General features: G+C 41.8%; 1 protein-coding gene across 1 annotated transcript in view; it reads right to left on the bottom strand.

Moving 5' to 3' along the window:
- DNAH8 (dynein axonemal heavy chain 8) overlaps positions 1–21,297 on the bottom strand; it is a 621,721-nt gene that overhangs the window by 188,371 nt on the left and 412,053 nt on the right. Inside the window, exons 56-58 of the mRNA XM_075064269.1 lie at positions 13,739–13,873; positions 4,487–4,609; positions 2,701–2,914 (exon numbers count right to left, since the gene is read on the bottom strand). Coding sequence (XP_074920370.1) covers positions 2,701–2,914; positions 4,487–4,609; positions 13,739–13,873 — 472 coding nt within the window. The remainder of the gene's footprint in view (positions 1–2,700; positions 2,915–4,486; positions 4,610–13,738; positions 13,874–21,297) is intronic.

Here is a 21,297-nt window from a genome sequence, read left to right as displayed (position 1 = left end):
AAAGGGGGGATCAGGCCCCATAGATTAATTCCTGATCTGGTGGCAGCGAGAATATCCAAGCTGGTAGTGAGCTTGGGGGAGTTTCAGGTAAGCCCCCAAACTTTGGACGCAAAAGTCCAGATTTGGGACAGCACCAGACTGGTGGACCCTAAAGTCCAGGTCTGGGACTGGACGGCTAGATTACCACAGGGTTGGACTAGATGACCTCCTGAGGTCCCTTCTAACCCTGATATTCTATGATTCAAACAGGTATAGAAAAGAAAACAATTATACTAATATCACTGTTTACTTATATCTATCGATCGATAAATATACACAAAATCAGTAAAGTCTCACAGAGTGCAGAGAAGTGAAATTGTAGGAGTTCCATCTCACAGCCATGTGTGGTAAGAAGGGAAAGTTGGGTCCATTCCACACTTTATCTACTCAAGTGTGAGGGATGCAAGGGCACTCAGGGTACAAGTGCTATGACCTCAATGGGCTGTTCAGGCTGCCAAAAACAGTTAAAGTATAAAAACACTCCAGCTGCAAACCCTCTTCCCCCAGCCATACTCCTACTCTGGGGGAGTAGCACAGTGTTAATATATATATATAGAGAGATATACCTATCTCACAGAACTGGAAGGGACCTTAAAAGGTCATGGAGTACAGTCCTCTGCCTTCAGTGGTAGGACTAAGTATTGTCCCTGACAGTTTTTTTGTGTTTTGTTTTTTTTGCCTCAGACCCCTAAGTGGCCCCCTCAAGGATTGAGCTAATAATCCTAGGATTAGCAGCCCAATGCTCAAACCACTGAGCTATCCCTACCCCTGTACTCAGAGAGCCCCCCTAGGCTGGAGCATTTCCCAAATACCCTGTTAAACTGGCCTTATGTCCCCCTTTGCATCTTAAGAACAAGTTGGGTCTACTGTTTTTTTTATACTATTCCTGTGAATTATTAGAGATTTATGGGGGCAAAAAGATAGTTGAAAATCAGGACTGTTTGCAAGTCTATTTTCAATAAACAGATTTTGAAAAGTGTAATATAGAATCCTTCTTGTTAACATGCAATTTTCATTTTTGTAATTCTAAATTCTATTCTGAAATCTGAAATTTATTTTGTAACCTACCAAAACAAACTCCGCGAATGACACAACCAGATCATACCTGCCAAAACCCAGACAGCTATGAAAAGGAACACTCGGTGAGAATAATAGGTACAGACCCTCTAACTCACCTGAACACATTTGACTGGGCGAGAAATTGGAAAGGAAAAGAGTGGAAAAACAACAGATATTTTGCTAAAAGACATAAAGGCATTGCTCAGCCTAAAAATGATATGCTCAGATGTAAATTGAATTATGAGTTAGTGAATTAAAAACTTTAACAATTAAAATCCTGGTTTCAAATTTTATTATTTGGATTAACTTAAAAGGCTGTTTACCTGCAAAGTCCTAAGTTCAGGGTCCTGTATTTTTTAATTATTTATTTTTTCAATAAGACTTATTGCAAAATAAGGTATGACTCAAAATAAGCATAAATGGCAGAATCTGGCCCATAATAAATAGTTTAAAACAGTGGCTCTGAACCTTTCCAGACTACTGTATCCATTTCAGGATTCTGATTTGTCTTGCGTACCCCCAAATTTCACCTTACTTAAAAACTACTTGCTTACAAAAATTAGACATAAAAATACAAAACTGTCACAGCATACTATGACTGAAAAATGGCTTACTTTATCATTTTTACCATATAATTATAAAATAAATTGATTGGAATATAAATATTGTATTTACATTTCAATGTATAATATATAAAAAAGTATAAACAAGTTGTATGAAATTTTAGTTTCTTTGCTAGTGCTTTTTACATAGTCTATTGTAAAATTAGGCAAATATCAAGATGAGCTGATGTACTCCCTGGAAGACTTCTGTGTATCCTCATGGGTATGTGTGCCCCTAGTTGAGAACCACTGGTTTAAAACACCAAAGACTGAACTGCATCTCTAATCCTACACAGATCTGCATAGGTGGCTGCGTGGAACACCAGCAAGAACTTAATTCCTTGTGATACTCCTTGCACAGGGAGGAATCACAGACTGTTCCATCCAGTGCACTGGGAGCTAAGATTCCTGTTGTGAACAGCACCAGTCCAGGGAACTAAGTTCCTTACATGGCTTTTGATGTTAGCAATATCATCAACTATTTCAGAGGAAATTATATTGGTCATGTATTGTGAAGTCAGAGAGGAAAGCATTAATTAACTGCTAATTTTTCTTAACATATGTTTGTTCGTAATTCAGAAGCCTACACATATATTGTGTTAGGGTAGAATTCACCTAATTTCAGAGGGCCTACACCAGGCCTTCACCAGGGACCTAAGAGGTGAACTGGACCTTGAATGGGCCCTTTGCAATACGACAAATTTCACCCTAAATGTTTTGGTAACTGAAAACTTTTAAAAAGATTTATTGTGTATTTAAAATTAGAAGTATTTAATTCACCTTTAAGTCACAAATCAACTGAATCTGACTGTCTCATTCTAATGCAAGGCCCAATTCTCCTCCTACTTGCACAATTTTACACTAGTACAACTCTAGTTATTTCATTGGAGTTACTCCTGATCTAAAATTGTGTAAGAGGACAATCAGGACTCAAGTTTATAAATTTTACATGTATTAGCCTACAGTAAAATAAAGCAAAATTACAAAAAAATATGAATACCAAAAATTTTGTCTATGGATGCATTGGATGGTAGTGTGCAATTAAACACAGTAAACTGCCTTTTTAAACGCTGTGGGATGTCATTACGGCCTCCGCCAGGGTGTATCATAGCTGCCACTAACTGTACATCAACAATTGTAGTAAAGTCTCCAGGTTTATCCAAACTGTACATTCCTTCCATTTCCATCATCTGACGAACTATTTCATTTGTTACCTATAAAATTATGAAACAAATATTAATTACGATTTCAAAGGAAGAAAATGGAAATATGCTCATCTTCTAATTTTCTTTCGTCTTGCAATCTCTCCTCTAATCCTCAGAGAAATTTGTTTTTATCTTAGTCTAGACACAGACCACAACACCTCCAAGACTTTCAAGATCACTTATAAGGCACTACCTTACCTACATGGCAAACCACCAGAAATTTTTTTAAGAGCTTTAAAATATAACTAAATGGTAATAAAAACACTGTCTCACTCATTTTGACCAAATAAAGAAGTATTGTCTTGTTGTTAAGGCACTGAACTAGTACTCAGAGGAGTTGGGTTCAGTTCCTAACTGTGCTGCAGACTTCTGTGTGGCCATGGACAAATCACTTAATCTCTCCATGGCTCAATTTCCCATTTTGAAAAATGGGGAAAATACTGCTACTTGCTTTCTCCCTACCTTTCTCTAGCTTGTCTATTTAGATTATAAGCTCTTCGGGAAAAGACAGCTTCTAAATATATGAAAGTACTGTGCTTAACAAGTGGATCCAATCTTGTCTGGAGACCTAGGCTCTACCATAATACAAACAATAATGGTAATATATACCAATATACCGCCCATGAAATATCTTCATGCTAATATTTATATCAGTTGGTCTTCCCATTTGTTGGGATGTTCTGGTGAAAAGATTAATAGAAGTAAATTATTAGGTGAGTATATTTAGTATTCCCCAGCATAATTTCTCCATTAATCATTGATAAGGAAATGTATCCATCTAATAGGTGACTGGTGACCTTGGGAAGTGAGTGTGTCCTAAATCTCCTCAGGAGCTGAGTTTCCTAACACCTATATGTTTCCACAAGGCAATATCTTATGTATCTGGTCATGGAAACTTCCATGACTTCTTTCCTTTGCTTTTTTGGTGGCAAGAGACATACTAGGCTGTGGGTCTTATGTGCTGTGTTCAAGGAAAACAGATTCATTTGCTCTTTGTACATCTATATCTTGCCATCTGTTCTCTGTGATGTGAACTGGCTTTGGATAAGCACAGTAGAATGAGAAGAGTACAATATCTTGGGAAATGTGGAATGGAATATTCTTATTTTAAATCACTCTAGGAGCATCACTTTGCGTACACGACACCATACGGCTTTTCCATAAATAATACAGAACTTTTTTGCAGAAATTTATTGTTTACTACAACTGACTGGTCCTGTCAATTTAATGTCAGGCTGAACATTTGAATAACATGCTATTTTAGGGATTATACCGCTTTCATTAGCGCTTTTAAAAAAATGACAAAGTTAAGGATAACATATGAAATATGACTCCTAAATACAAGATATATCTTCAGAATATCTATTCTACTCCCTGATGTTTGTTTAATAATTACACCATAATCATATGGATTTTCTATGATTTATAGTTTAATAAAAACACTGCATTGTAAAAAGGAATAAAATGTTTACTGTATCTGAGAAAAAATCTGACTCATAAAATCTGAGATTCAAATATTCTTGTTAAATACTACAGAACATATTTTAGTCATATATTCTTATATGAAGTTTTCTTCTATACCTGATCTCCCCATTCATTAATTATTGGCATATTAATATCATCAATAAACACGGTCATTCTTCTCCCGCCTGGTGGTCCATAAGTACTTCCCATGCGTTTGTCCACATAACTCTCTATTGTCCTCTGAAGAAAAAGAAAACGTTCTAATTTAGTATCTAGAATACTAGCATATTTTAAAAACATTTTATATTCATATTTGGAAAGGGTTTTGGTTTTTTTAAAATTTGCTGCTTGTTGCCTTGAGATAATGGAAAATTTCTTATCTGATCATTTTCTTTTTGTCAGCAGTTTCTCATCTCATTCTTCGCAAATAGGCTGTCTCTCTCCTCCATGGAACTCAAATGTAGTCTGGAATTATTCATGGAGGATTTAGGACTAAAACCCCTCACCTCATGCCACCAGGAGAATTTTTCCAAAGTCATAAAAAGGCTCCTAACAACTGATTATTAGCATTAAGACGATAACCTCAAATTATATTAATGAACCTTAAGGTGTGTTGAAGTCTTCATTTAAAGAAAAAAATCAATTTGTTTTGAATTGTATTTTGGTCATTTAACAAACTACTAGGGTGGGTAGATTGAGGAGATCGATCAACTCAGACATTTTCAGTTCTGGTGCACAGCTTCTCCCCTCAAAATTCACTAATGGGCAATAAAAAGTAATGAATTACTAAAGCAAGATGAGAAAGAATAAACTAGAATTTAAATTATTAATTACAGTAGAATAGTAAGCAGAAGAGGAGGTCACTCATCTTGTGCAGTAACTGACATTTTTCGAGATGAGTGTCCCTCTGGTTGTTCCACTCCAGGTCAAGGGTGCGGCCCTGCGCCTTTGTTCGGAAAGTTTTACAGCAGTGTCCGTATGGGCTGTGCACACATGGTGCCTGCCTCACGCTCTGCCAGTGCCTCAGTAGTGTGCGTGCAGCATGGACTCCTTAGTTCCTTCTCTACAACAGAGCCTGCACCCAACTCCGAAATAGAGGGCAGGAGGATGAGCAGTGGAGCACCCCCATGGACACTCATCTCGAAGAACATCAGTTATTGCACAAGGTGAGTAACCACCTCTTCTTCTTTGTGGGTACTCCACTCCAGGTGACTTAAAAGCAGTATCTCTTAGGATGGTAGGGACTTCAGATCTGGTAAGAAAGCCATTGACAGCAAAGCTTGGTCCACTCGAATGTCCATCAGGAGTCCCTGTGTGAGAGCGTAATGTTTGATAAAAGTGTGCTCTGAAGCCCAGGTGGCAGTCTTGTAGAAAAGGGCAACAAAAATGATTAGAGATATGGAGTGTCTGCCATATGAGGAGAGATTAATAAGACTGGGACATTTCAGCTTGGAAAAAAGACAACTAAGGGGGGATATGGTCTATAAAATCATGACTGGTGTGGAGAAAATAAATAAGGAAGTGTTATTTACTCCTCATAACACAAAAACTAGGGGTCACCAAACGAAATTAATAGGCAGCAGGTTTAAAACAAAAAAAGGAATATTTTTTCACACAATGCACAGTCAATCTGTGGAACTCCTTGCTAGAGGATGTCGTGAAGGCCAAGACTATAACAGGGCTCAAAAGAGAACTAGATAAATTCATGGAGGACACGTCCATCAAAGGCTATTAGCCAGGATGGGCAGGAATGGTGTCCTAGCCTCTGTTTGCCAGAAGCTTGGAATATGTGACAGGGGATGGATCACTTGATGATAACCTGTTTTGTTCATTTCCTCTGGGGTACCTGACATTGGCCACTGTCGGAAGACAGGATACTGCACTAGATGGACCTTTGGTCTGACCCAGTATGGTCGTTCTTATGCTGGTGAGGGGGATGTTATGTAGAAATGCTATAGAGGATGACACAGATCTAGTAGAGTGTGTCTTGACTGAAGTCAGAGGTTGTATGTGCTTTAGTTAGTAGCATAAGCGGATGCAGTTTGATATCTAGTTATATATTCTTTGGGTGAATATCGATTTGCCCTTACAGTGTTCTGCTACTGAGATAAATAGTTTAGGGGAAGCTCTAAATGGCTTACTTCTAGCCAAATAAAAAGATAATGCCCTGCAAATATCAAGAGTGTGCATTGCCACTTTAAAAGGATTCACATGCGGCTTAGGAAAGAAGGTTGGTAGATGAATAAGTTCGTTGAGGTGGAAGGACGAATGCATCTTAGGGAGAAATTTAGGATGAGTTCAAAGTGTGACTTTATCTTTAAAAAAGATAGTGTACGAAGGTTCAGCCATGAGTGCTCCAAGTTCTCCCATGCATCTGGCGGATGTAATTGCCATTAAAAATGCAGCTTTCATGGATAGGTGCAGTAGGGAGCAGGTTGCTAGTAGTTCAAAAGATTTGTGCATCAAGGCTATGAAGACCAAGTGTAAGTCCCCTGGTTGAGTGGGGGAGTGTCCAGATACAAGGTTTGGATGCCCTTGAGGAACTTCTTTGTGACTGCCCACCCTAAGATCATTGTGTCACCGATCTTTTGGTGAAATGCTGTGATTGCTGCTAGATGTACTTTTATTGAGGTAAAGGAAAACCCGGATAATTTAAGTTCTAGAAGGTAATACCGTATAAGTAAGAGAGAGCGGAAGCAGGAGAGGTGTGCCTGGTGGAACATTACGTGGTGAACTTACTCCATTTATGAAGATAGATAGTAAGTGTAGATTTTGTCCTACTATGTAATAGCACTGTTTGGACGTGTTGGGAACAATCTAATTCTTCACTAGAGAGCCATTGAGGAGCCATTCCTTGAGGTTGAGCATCACTATGTTGGGGTGGTGTAACTGGCCCCTGAGTAGAGATAAAGGGTCAGGAAGGGAAGGGAGTGAGATCAGGGCACAAGCAGACATCTGTGTTAGAAATGGGTACTATGTCTGTCTGGGCCATGTAGGAGCTATTAGGATGACCCTGGCCTGTCTGTCCGTATTTTCTGTATCCCCCTGTGGTATTGGTGGGAATACATACAACAGATTGTCAGTCCATGTGATCATGAACGCGTCCCCCATGGAGTGCTTTCCAGACCTGCTCTGGAGCAGAATCTGGGGCATTTCATGTTGGTCGCAGTTGTGAATAGATCCAGTTGAGGATAACCCCAATTCTGGAAGATGCCGTGTAAGACGGTACTGTTTATCTTCCATTCATGGTCTAGGGGAAAAGATCGACTGAGCTCATCTGCTATGATGTTCTGTGACCCGGGCAGGTATGAGGCTGAGATATGGATGTTATGTTGGAGGCACCAGATCCAAAGATTCCTAGCCTCGGTGCATAGTGAATGGGATCGAACTCCCCCTTGTCTGTTTATGTAAAACAGATATGCAATGTTGTTGGTCATCACCCTGATCCTTTGTTTCTTGATGAGTGGGAGAAAGTAGAGACAGGCATTTCGGAAAGCTCAGAGCTCTAGAAGATTTATATATAGCGTGGTTTCTGTAGGGAACCATAGGCCCTGAGTCATGTTATGTCCCAAGTGCGCCCCCCATCCATTGAGGGAAGCATCTGTCATGATTATAAGCAAGGGAGGATCCTGCGAAAACAGGACCCTGGAGCACATGTTGTGTGGTAGAATCCACCATATTAGTGAGTCCTTGACCTTTGGAGGCATAGTTAGTAGTCTATTTAGTCTGTGCACATTTGGTTTGTAGACTGTGTCCAACCAACCTTGCAGGCATCACATATACAGGTGTGCGTTCTTGACGACGAAAGTATATGCGGCCATGTGGCCTAGAAGTTGCAGGCAGTTGGGGGCTGACACCTGTGGGCTGATCCTCAACTGGGCAACAAGATTCTTTATGGTGTAGAATCTGTCTGATGGTAGAGATGCAAACCCCATTGTCGAGTCTAGGTGCACGCCTATGAATTCCAATTGTTGGGTTGGATGTAGTGTAGATTTGTTTATATTTATTTGCAGGTCAAGACTCTGGAAGCAGTCAATAGTCATCTATGTGGATCGGATGGCTTCTTTGTGGGTGTGCAACTTCAGCAGGCAATCATCCAGGTACAGAAAGATTATTATTCCTTTTTTATGAGATGTGCCATTACCACCATAAGAATCTTTGAGAAGACATGCGTGCTTTGAGAGGCCAAATGGTAAAACCTTGTACTCGTAATTGTCTGAGCCCAGGGCAAATCTGAGAAAGCATCCAGGGGCAGGGTATATAGTGATGTGAAAATAAGTGTCTTGCATGTTGAGGGCTGAAAACCAATCTTCCTGCTCCAGCACTGGAATTATTGCGTTTAGGGTAACCATCTTGAATTTTTGCCTCTTGATGAACTTGTTTAGTCATCTGAGGCCGAGACTGGGTCACCAGCTCCACTTTTCTTTTGTAACAAAAATAGTGGGAGTAAAACCCCTTCCCTCTGTGCTGAGCTGGCACCGTGTCCACAGCACCTAATTGTAGAAGATGTTGAACCTCTTGTCAGAGCAAGTGGTCATGGGAAGGGTCCCTGAAGAGGGATGAGGGTGGGTAGGGGGTACGGACAGGAAGGGGATGGTATAGCCTGAGCGGATGACCTCTAAGGCCCATCTGTCTGTTGTGACAGCAACCCAGTTGGCATAGAATGGGAGCAGAAAGTGCCCAAAGGGGTGGATGGTTGATATGAGAGCTGGAGTGGGTCGGAGGTCTTCTATACCCTCAACCAAGGCTTCAAATCTGCTTATTAGGAGGAGGTTGAGATGCTGCTGGTGTTTGAGGGGTGGCACTATTGAGGACTATTTCTCTGGCATTGGTGCTGCTGATGGTTATACAGTGTTTGATGATTTTGTGTATACGCTGGATATTGTGGGATATTGGTAAGCCTGATATCTGTACTATCTCCTTCTGGTGGCAGGTGTGTGGATGCCCAGAGACCTCAGTGTAGCATGCAAGTCTTTCATGGTGTGCAGCAGTTCATTAGTTTTGGCTGCAAACAGCTTCTCGCCATTGAAGGGAGATTTTTCTATGGTGTTCTGTGTCTCCTGTGGGAATGAGGAGGAGCTCAACCATGAGGCTTGACACATGACCATGGCTGTAGCGGTGGACCTTGTGGCCGTATCAGCAGCATCAAGTGTGGCCTGGAGAGCCGTGCGAGATATCATCTGCCCCTCAGAGACCACAGCTTTGAATTGATGTTGTTTTTCTTCAGGAATGTCATTAAGAAATTCCATGAATTTTCCATAGTTCCTGTGATCATACTTGGCTAATAGAGTCGCATAATCTGCCGCTGTAACTTGTAACGTGGAGGACGAGTAAACTTTGTGGCCAAGTAAGTCCATCCTCTTACTGTCCTTATCTGATGCAGCGGACCAAAAATGTTGCTGTTTCTTTCGTTGATTGGCCGCTTCAACTACCAGCGAGTTGGGTGCTGGGTGTGTAAAAAGGAATTCAGATCACTTAAAAGGGACGTAGTATTTACAGTCAGCTCTCTTACACATTGGGGTTATCATGGCTGGGGTCTGCCATATGGTCTTGGTGGTTTCCAGGATAGCCCCATTGACTGGCAATGCAATCTTGGAAGAAGCAAAGGTTTGTAAAATTTCGGTTAGCTCGTGTTGAGTCTCCAAAACCTTCTCGAGAGTGATTTTTAGCTCGTTAGTGACTCTTTTAAATGGATCTTGGAAATGTGTAAAATCATCTCTCCGTTGTTGGTGGTGGCGGCATAATAGCCTCATCTGGTGATGAAGATGAATTGTTATTGAGTAGAGAGGTGTCAAGTGCGACATCATCTCTTTATAGAAATGTACGTTCCTCCTGTACAGCTGTAGCGGTGTGTGAAGGTGGAGGAGGAGATTGCGCATCTTCCCTGCATGGGTTGGGATGACTACTGTAATGTCTTCTGCAAGAACCCCAGGGACTCAAATAAGGCCATTGTCCCAGGGAGGGCAGAGGTGGCCCCATCCAAGGGTGGCCATACCAAGGTGGTAAGTCTCTGGAATATGAGGACTGTGATCTAAGTGTTCCAGCACTAATAGACGTCCTGACTGGGGAAGAGTGGTGTGGGGAAAAAAACCCTTCCACGCCATTATCTTCATCACTGGAGAAGTGTGAAGGGATTGGTGATAGCTGTTAGTATGGTGCTGACGGCCCCAGTGAAACGTTGGTGCCCAGTAGACAAGATTCTGGGCTAGATGAAACAACCAGATCTCTGGTTTTTAAATTAAGTTAGTGTGGAGATTGATAGGACCAATTGTTGAGGCATTAAATGCGCCGGAGGCACCGCGTGCTGGGTCAGTTCTGATGGGTGAGGCACAAAATGCATGAGCAGAGCTGTGAGCTGGGTTGGTGACACAGTAACTTGAGTTGGCATCGTGGGAGCAGTTGCAGTCATCTGTGGCACAGGCATGGGAGCAGTTGTTGGCACCGCGTCCTTTGCTGTGACTGACGGTGCTGCGGTGGAGGTAGGCAACTTAACGCCATCAGCCTAAAAACCTGAGTGGTGGGTGCCAGCAGCCGCAGAAGCACAGATCATGCTGGAGGTGCCAGGAGCATTGTATGTGCTGAGCCATAGACCAGCTGGCACTGATGAGACCAACCTGGTCGGCAATAATTTCAAGGCTATCTGCTCCGTATGAGGCAACATGGCTGGCTGATTTTTTTGTCAGTTTCTTGTCTTTGGAAGATTTTGGTGGTGGACTCTCCCATGAGGACTGCTCGCCCAGGTCTGAGGCAGGCCTGAGGGATTTCTCCATGAGGATGAGCTTCAGCCTCAGGTCTTTATCTTTGCATGTTCTGGCCTTCAGTTTGTTACAGTGGGCACACTTTTGGGGAACATGGGATTCCTCCAAACACCAGATACACTGAAAATGGCTGTCTGAAATGGGAATGGACTCTCTGCACATTATGCATCACTTGAAACCTGATGAACCAGGCATTTTATGGGGTCACTAACTCTGAGGTTAAAAAATAAAATCTCTTTTTTAACAGGGAAGGTAAGTATAAGAACTAAAACTTCTCTAACTCAGATAACTAAGTTAATTAAAACAAATTTGTCTATGGTAACTCCCGAAGAACTGAAGAATGAGCAGGATGCTAGAGAAGGAACTCAGGCCGGGGACGGTAGAGAGGGAACTGAGGATTCTGGGCTGTGCATGCACTATTGAGGCACTGGCAGTGTGCAAGGCAGGCACCACACATGTGCGGCCCATACGGGCACTGCTGTAAAATTATCTGAGCGAAAACGTAGGGCACACCTTGACCTGGAGTGGAGCACCCACAGGGACATCTCTCAAAGAAGAAATACAATTACCCCTATATAAAGCAAAGGCTTTTTAAATTAGGGAATTATTTGGGAACCCATGTAGCATCTTCTTCCCAAAGGATGTCTATGGAGAGGAATGGAAACCTACTTTGCAGAGATTGATATATACATTTTCTGAAGATAATGATGCCACTCTACACATTTTCCCTGAGGCTCACACATTTTCTATTTCTAGTGCACTATAGATCTAGAAGGTGCCTGGATTCCCTTTGGAACATTTCCCAGATGTCTAGCAAGCCAAATGACACAGGATTTTAGCATCTTGCTTGCAGCAACTTTGAGGCCCAAAGGCCTTGCCATTTTGGACTGAATGAGAAACAGGTTATGATCAGCATGTGCACTTCATATGATTGAGATATATCTTTAGAGCTCTACAAACATTCAGTTATGCCCCAGTCTTTCCAAAAGATGCTTGGGGATTGGATAAAATGACAAGAGAACTATTTTCCAAGAAGCATAGCAAGAAGAATTTACTTTGGGCCAGAAGGATTTTTAGACACATAAGGATAAACTTTTCCTCATTAGAAGTGCAACATGAGTTTTTATTTAGATAGAAGTATTAATTCTGAAACCTGCCTTTTGGAGTGGATGGCAGCTAGAAAAAGAGGCCACAGCCTTGTCTAATCTGGCCATTATGATTAATCTTGACACCTGTGAATATTCGATTGAGGAATCCAATATGCCTGGACACAGAATGCTGCTAATCTTGGTATATGTACCACTTAGGCCCCCAGAAAGGAGGAAGAGCAGTAAGAAGACCTTTCACTCCTTTGAGATTCTGAACCCCTGGCTGAGTGAGGGTCCATTATACTGCTGCCTGAAATATGAGCCATTTTTTTCTGGTAAAGCAAGGGTCCATGAGCTGAGAACTTGAGGCAGGACTTCCCAGAAATAACAGCTTTCTCTACATACCCAGACAGACTGCAGGGACACAGAGCCCGATACAGAGTACTGTGAGAGTACCTGGTATGCATTCCTTCAGAATGGGAAAGTAAAGAAGAAAAAGTCTAAACCCTGACTTTTACACAATTTTCTCATTAAAGTTATGAGTTAGGTCTTTAAAAGAGGGTGCTTAATTTTGCCTTTTTGGGACCCAGCGCCCATGGAGTTTGCAAGACTGACCCCTTGAGCAAACTGTTTGCCATCCCCTTTCATTCAAGAATCCTTCAAAGGGAAATCCTTGCTCCTATTTGAGGCTTTCCACCATGGTGTCACTGCTTTGAGCAAGGAGACGGAAGCACTAGCTAACTAATTCAACTCTGGCAGCTTGCCTAGCACTTGCCCTCTTGAGCCCCTGAAATGCTCCCTACAGTACCTGTTGAACTTGATTTTATGCTTGCATAGTTTATCTGCAGCTATGGTTGGGAACAAAGGGAGTCTGCTAGAGCAGTGCTGCACCAGAGCACCCAGACGATTAGAGTCTCAATGCTCTAATGACTCCTCAACTGAGGAAAAGGAGAGAAGAGCTAGAGGCTGGAGTTAGATCATTACTGTAAAAAAAAGAAATGAAAGATAAAGTTAGAAAACAAAGTAGTTGAGAGAAACTAAACCATCAAGCTTTTCTATAGGATTTTCTAGTGGTCTGAGGAGAAGTGTAGGTCTTAGTCCTGGAGCCCCTAGTGAAAACAGCAAATGGTTTCAGAATTCCACAGCAAAGAAGCACAGCCCATTCATGAAGAATGAGGAAACCTGTGCAGCAGAATTAACAATTTACTGTAAAAGTGATTTGGTGTGGAATTGTCTAATATGACTAAGTGATTTAAGAGAACAAGACCCATTGACTTTCATAGATCCATAGATTCCAAGGACAGAAGGGACCATTGTGATCATGTAGTGTGACCTCCTATATAACACAAGTCAATGAATTTCCCGAGAATATTTCCTGCAGCATAAGTCAATGGGACTTGTGTTCCTAAACCGTTTAGGAGCTTCTGAAAACTCCAGTCTTTATCATCAGAACTTTAAAGTACATTTTAAATATTTATGCAGGAAAAAAATACACGAGTACAATGTAAGATCTATGATTTTACCTGAAACATAAATGGTTCTGTGGCAGAGGAAAAGTTTAAACTTTTTGACAAATGTTCTTCAGGATCATATTTTTTCAAATAACCTTTAATCATTACAGTCTTTGCAGTTCCCTGTTCTCCTGTGAGCAAAACTGCCTGTAATAAAAATTTTAGAAAGACAGATATTATAAAATTGCTAATTAAATGACTTACTCTATAGAAAATTATTTTAAAGCAAAGAATATATAAAAATAATAAACTACTGTATTTATTTTGACACCTTTAGCCCCTGGGGGTGCCTCCTCAGCTCCTCACCCTCCATCTCCTCTGTCCCCCAAAAGTTCCTCAGGTACCCCACCCCCACCGTCACATCTGGCCCCCCTGACTTCCCCTGCACCCCCATCATCTCCAGGCCCCACTGCCCCTTCCCAGTGCTTAATTTATATTAAGAGTTGCCGGAGCTCAGCCCCAGCACAAATTAAGCACTTCCTGGGCAGCAGGTGCTGTCGGGGAATCCAGCTCTGAAGTCAACGCCACCACCAGCAGCAGTGCATTAGTAACGGTAGCATGGTATATGATGTATTGTCACTCTTATTTCTACACTGCTGCTGCAGCTTGTGATGCCTGGTGCTCAGTCTGCAGCTCAAGGTTCACTCTGTGCTGTCACATGGGGGCTGCATCTTGCCGGAACCCATGGCCATCCTGCAGCCCTCTGGGTACTCTTGGCTCACCAGAGCACCATTTCAGATTTCTGTGCCGGGTGCAACTTTAACCTGAAAACTAGACTTTTTTGCAGATAATAATTTAGAAATTAGCTGACAGGAGCACTGCATCTAAGTTCTATATAAAGAAAGAAAAAATATATCCAAACACCAATTAAAGTAATATATTAAGTTTATATGTACGTTTAGAACAATCAGGAGATAATACAGCAAGATATTCCCAATCCTAAACCTTGAGGTATCAATTCTGGAGCTTTAACACAGATATCAGAAACACAAGTTTGATACTTTGTACACTATCTTTAAGAGAAATAAATAAAAATATATAAAATCTGCTTAAAATCTGTTTACTTTCTTTAACAGACACAATCTGTGTTACTGCCACTTTATTTTAGTCAATTGTTTTTCACTCCACTAAAAATGTATTTACTTAATTTTAACATATGCATTTAAGGTTTTATTTTCTCTTTTACTAAGAACAGGAATTTATTTGTCTAATTATGTTGGCATTTATGTTTATTGATCACAATCACGTGTGTGACTCACTAACATTTGACGCCATCATTACTATTACTATCAGACTTAGAACCACATTTATTTTTGCACGAATTTTAAGTTATTTTACAGATATAATTAAAAATACTGTTTTAAAATAAGTGGCCTTCATCTGCACAGTGTCTAAAATTATGTGTTTAGCTATATTTTTTTAAACTGGCATTGCTAAGGTGAGTACAAGCAAAATTTACATTCTAAAAGGATACTATTATTTCATTGTACCGCTTGAAATAATGAATGACAAAGCACAATATGGCAATAAAAGTAATAATGATAATTACTACAGCAAGGACAGGTTAGGCATTTTAGAACTCACTACTCAAAGAATTAAATTTATGCATAAGAGAGAAATAAAATTATGAAATACACAGACCAGTCAAAAAACTAAAATATCAATACTTTAATCCTTAATGAACTTTGAATGAATAAAATTACAGAGATTATAAATCCCTTCTGCATTTCGATAGGAAGAACCAAGAAGTAACAACAACAACAACAACGTCTGTGTGTGTGTGAGAGGGTGTGTGTGTATGTGCGTGTGTGTGTGACAGAGTGAGATAGTGTTGGGGGAGTGTGTGTGTGAGAGAGAGAGCATATGTTGGGGCAGTGTGTGTGTGTGTGTATGTGTGAGAGAGAGAGAGTGTGTGTGTGAAACACAGAGTGTGTTGAGGGAGTGTGTAAGCGTGTATGTGTGTGTGCTGAGGACTGTGTGTGTGCAAGAGACAGTGTGTGTGCACGCGATGGGGGAATGTGTGTGTGAGATAGCGTGTGTGTATGTTGGGGGCATGTGTGTGGGTGTATGTGTTGGGGGAGAGTGGGTGTTGGGGAGGGGAGTGTGAGAACATTCAGGAGCCTCAATAGCAGCGCCAGCAGCACCCACTCCCAACCCAGAGGCAACATCACAGACACGCTCCTCCTGACCCACATCCCAGCTCAGCAGAGACCAGGTACACAGGTGGGGGCAGGGGAACACCCCAACATCAGTGCCTCCACCCCCGGCTTTGCACAGCGAATAGGAGGCATGCTCCAGGTCACGAGCAGCTTGGCCAGGGGCAGCTCCATGGCCTTTGGAGGAGTTATCTGGCTGGTCCAGCTGCCACTCCCCAACCCCTGCAGCTCGGTCCATCTGCCCTCTCCAGACACCGATAAGAAACAATAACCTTAGTGTCAGCTAGTGAACTATGTCCAATAGGGCTCATCAGGCCCATAAACTTGTAGACATAAAAATAAATGTTGTCCCTTCGCTCTGGCTACTGAAATCATAGCAGGGAGGTAAAATTGTGGGAGATGCTGCTAGAAGAAAGCAAATTATTGTACAATGCATTTTCCATTCTGAAGCCCAGCATTTCTCACAAGTCTGCTGTGTGTGGGATACAGCAAACAGTGAAATGTAAGTAGAGAGGATCAAAAAAACAGACCGAGATAAAGAATTCTCCACCTGTAAGTAAATGCCTGAAGATAAGTTATTTTTTGATCACACCATACAGCTCTTTCCTTAGAAGAAAGCCTCTGCAGAGAATATGAAATCCACCATATACTGTTTAATAAACGTATTGATAGAGGCCATCTTGCTGCCATGAAAATTTCCTTAGTTGAAGCACATGCTCTTTCTGTTCATGATGTGGCTAGAAATTTAGTTCAATAGGCTCTGATTCCTGTGCAACGGCCAGAGATAGCATGGATGCCTGAAGACCTTGGCACTTCTGGTGAAAAGGAACAAACAAGAAGCATGATCTTCTTCTTAATCTGGTGCACTTGAGGTAGATCTTGAATGCTCTACATACATTCAGATTATGCTATGGCTTTACAGTAGCATACTGTGGATTTGGACAGAATAGTGGAAAGATAACTTCTTGTCATTCCTGGAAAGAGGAATTCACTTTTGGTAACAAAGATTCTGGAGTCCTTAAACCCTGCATACATAGAGCTGCTAACTCCGTGACCCATCTAGTGGAGGTGCCAAGAGGCAGGTTTTGACAGATAAATAGAGTGGTGTAACCCTTAACAGTTCAAAGTAATAGGTGATTAGGGTTTTTTCCACCAGCAGTAGATCCCATTTAAGAAAGACTGACTAGATCCTTGGCCAGACTAATCTGGCTGCTCTGAGAAATCTTGAGATTTGAAGATTTTCAGCTAAGAAACCAGAAGACTCTGTGTATAAGACATTGCTTGTGGCTGACACCTGACACATTCTAGTGCTGGGCTGAAGTGTCTTGTCCATACTGTACTGAAGAAAATCGGGAATAATTAGAATTCCAGGGATTGTTGAGGTTTCTGGTTTTGTTTGGTTTTGACAACATAAGCTAAACCTTGACCAACCAGAGTAGTAGGACTTAAGTGCTAAAGTCTGTCTGAAGGCCAATAGAGTCCCAATCACTTTGGAGGATAACCACAGTATAATTTCAGAGGTTGGCGCGTTGTCTGTGGGCAAGGACTGGCCTGCCTCCCAAGGTCTGTGAAAGCAAGTGATCAAATCCATGCAACAAACCCCGATGAACTAACCTCGTTATCTCCAGACTGATTCTCCCCTGCATATTTATACCTGCCTCTGGAAATTTCCATTACATGCATCTGATGAAGTGGGCATTCACCACAAAAGCTTATGCTCCAATACATCTGTTAGTCTATAAGGTGCCACAAGACTCTTGATTGCTTTTCACAGTATAATTATTGCTTCTCTTTCAATAGCCAGGCTGCCATTTGGAAATGGCCTGGATTTGGATGGAGAATGGGACCTTGGTGAAGGATGTCCAGTTTCACTGATAGATGCACTGGAGATTTCTGTGCCAAGTCTACTCGCCTTGACAAACATGGTCTGCTCAGCTAGTGTAGAGCCAGAACTATCACCTTTGCCTGCTTTTGCCTTATCTTCTCAACCACTTTCCTTAGAAGTGGAAGAGGTAGAAACGTGCAGAGAAAGTCCTTTAGCCACCTATGTACATCTGTCCCTAGTGACTTGATAACTGTTTTTCTGATGAAGTATTGTGCCAGCTTTCTGCTCTTCCAACTTGTAAACTGACTGAGTGCCAGGAGGCTGAATCTCTGAGAAATCAGGTTGAAGACTTCCTAATTCAAATACCATTCTGAGTAGTTGACTAAGCATGTGCTAAACTAGTCTGCATTCAGATTTCCTTCATGTATATTGTTCTTATGGTAGCCAGATTCTCCTCTGCCCATTCTATTACCTCCCTCACTTCCAGGTGCAAGACTGAGCTCTGAGTTCCTCCTTGGTTGCTGATGTATGCCACTGTCATGATATTTTCTGACTGGAGCAGAATGTGATCCTCCAGAAGTTGGCTTGGAACCTTTGGAGGACTTTCTTTATCACTTTGAAGTTGAAGAAGTGGATGCTCTTGTTCCTGTCTCTGAAGGTCCATGTCCTCTGTGTTGTGTTGTTTCCCAGATATGCTCCCTAGCACAGTAGATTGGCATCTGTTGTATGTACTTCATGATCTGGAGGCAGAGAAGACGACCCATGTGGATATTCCCTGGGATTGTCAAACTCAGAGATTTGAGTACTTGGTTTGAAATCAGAACCTGATTTTGCATTTGTTCTGGTGAGTGGTTCCACACAGAATTGCTTAAGATGCGTGACTGGATGACCACTTTTGTGTGTGCTTCTGAGAGACAATTCTGAGAAGTAGGATATTCTGCCTCCTAGACTCAGACTGAGCCAGAGGCAGTCTTTTGTTGTCATAGTAAGCTCTTAGAGGTACAGCTGACACCTCTGGTTTTGTGGCCTGATCCATAGTGCCAGGGTTTTCCACTAATGTACTTGCTGTTCTTTCTTTGGTACTTCTGTGAAGAGGACAGACAAAAGGAGCATTTGTGTTTTCAGTTGGACATATAGTCCCTTCTTAATGCACTGCATGGAGACCTGAGGGACTGCTTTTGTTTGGATGCATTGTCTGGCACTATCTTATCTAATATTTCTCCAAATAGAAATTAATCTGTAAATTAGGAGGTTTGTCAGATTTGTTTGAAGTAGGCAGCCACCATCCAGAGATGTAAACAGGTGTGAGATATGGCTACTGAGCTGGATGCCATTACCATGTCTGAAAATCTCATTGTGTCTAATGAGGCATCTGAGACAAAAGCAATTGAAAAAAATATTTTCTTAAGGATAGACCTGAAGCCAGTGTGATCCTTGTCATCCAGGACCTTTAGGCCACCCAGCTAGGACATCATAGTATTAGCAAAGCAGGTAGTGGCCAGGATTTCTCTGAGAGTGGTAAAGCCTCAAAATTTCTCAAAAATTTTAACAGGGAGGGTAATTAACCACTGGAACAACTTACAAAGTGTTGTGATAGATTCTCCATCACTGGAAATTTTTAAATCAAGATTAGATGTTCAAACAGGAAATACTTTGGAGACATTCTATGGCCTGTGTTATTCAAGAGGTCAGATTAGATAAGCTTGCAAAAACTGCCTCACATTTAGAACACTGTTTTGATTTAGCCTGATGTGTGCAGAAGAGGTGCAGTAGCAGTGAATCCAGGTGGCTGAACCTTATGCTGCTAATTACCTGATTCAAAGGAGGAGGAGGAGGAAGAGAGATTTTAAATTGCTCACTATTGCCTGAAAACGTAATAAAATCAAAGTTGGCAAAAAAATAGTTTGGGAGTAAAAAAATTGCCATTGACTGTTGCTATGGAGACAGGAGATCTGGAGTATTGCTTGAGCTGGGGTAATGGCTAATCCCAGGAACATGCTGCAATACTAAAATGCCTCCTGAAACTGCAAAAGGAGGTGCGGGGGACAGCCTATGCATCACAGAAAAATGGGAGATGCTGGGCTGTAAAAATCCCCTTCTGAAGGGATCACCATTATTGTCTGTTATTTGTATTACAGTAGAGCTTACAGTTGGGGGGCCTACTGTGCTTGATACTGTACAAGACAATCTCTTTTCAGAAGAGTTTTCAGTCTAACAGACACAACAAACAAAAGGTGAGAGAAAGGAAAGGTTATTATCCTCATTTTGCACATGGGGAATTAAGGCAGAGAGAGATCAAGTGACTTGCCTAGAGTTATATGGAAAGTCTGTGGCCGAGTCAAGAATTTTACCCATATCTGCTAAGTCACAGTCCACTGCTTTAACCACAAGATCATCCTTCCTACTTTTAGGAAGGGAGACACCCATTGTAATGATCTTTGGGATAACTTTGACAGTTTACTTAGGCTATTGAATTCTGTAATACATTTTGCTTGCTTGAGCAATTGCTATCCCTTGCCTTGGGTTTTTTTTTTAATTTAACCTATTTATTCAGGCTTTTGGCTAAGGATTAGGATGAACAGGTGTGAAGTCCTTTTGGGGTTGAGATTTTATGCAGTTATTTAATTAAGGGTTTGACTGAAACATTTAAAAAACTGTCTTCATTCAGTCACCAGTGGCACCTCCTCCTGGCTGTTCTGTTGATTAGCTCTGTTCCAGGTATGACACTTCCCCTTGTGGTCTCTCCTCTCATTGTCCTCTCTGTCACTCTGTGGCCCCTTTCTCACTCCAGGAGCTGCAACCTTCTGGGTAGGTCACTATGGCATTTCCCCTTCCAAGGTATAGAGTCTCATTGTCCAGGCACTGCCACTCTGTCAGTGGCTGGTAGGAGAACACAGGACCACGCACTTCTCCAGGGTCTAACCCAGAGACCCTACAACATGCAGCCAAAGTCTGCTCAGTCCCCAGCTTTGCAGCTCTCTCCTTGGCTGCTTCCTATCTACCTCCCACAGGCTTTTCTCTCCATCCTTCTCTCTTCTGGGAACAATCTACCCTCAGGGCCTTGCTCCCAGGGTCCTAACTCTTTCTCTAGTATCCCTCCTTCCCTTTCTAATGCACAGGCAATGACTGCAGATTTCTGTTGCCAGCATCCTGGCTTTATATTAGCCCAGCCCACAGCAGCTCAGATGAGCTTTGACTTCCAGTTAGGGGTTGCTTTTCTGCCCTAAGCCACTTATGTGTGGCATATTATCCTAACTGGCCCTTTCTCATCTTCCTTAACCCTTACAGGACTGACGTGGGGTGAACAACCCAACACAATGGCATTGGTTCAACTCCTGGTTTATCTTTTTGTTATGAATTATAGAATCATAGAAGATTAGGGTTGGAAGAGACCTCAGGAGCTCATCTAGTCCAATCCCCTGCTCAAAGCAGGACGAACACCAACTAAATGATCCCAGCCTAGGCTTTGTCAAGCCGGGCCTAAGAGATTCTACCACCTCCCTAAGTAACCCATTCCAGTGCTTCAGCACCCTCCTAGTGAGATATTGTTTCCTAATATCCAAACTAGACCTCCCCGACTGCAACTTGAG

The sequence above is a fragment of the Chelonoidis abingdonii genome, chromosome 3, assembly GCF_003597395.2.
Source record: "Chelonoidis abingdonii isolate Lonesome George chromosome 3, CheloAbing_2.0, whole genome shotgun sequence".
In the NCBI taxonomy this organism is placed as follows: domain Eukaryota; kingdom Metazoa; phylum Chordata; order Testudines; family Testudinidae; genus Chelonoidis; species Chelonoidis abingdonii.
This window is presented reverse-complemented; position numbering and strand designations above follow the sequence as displayed.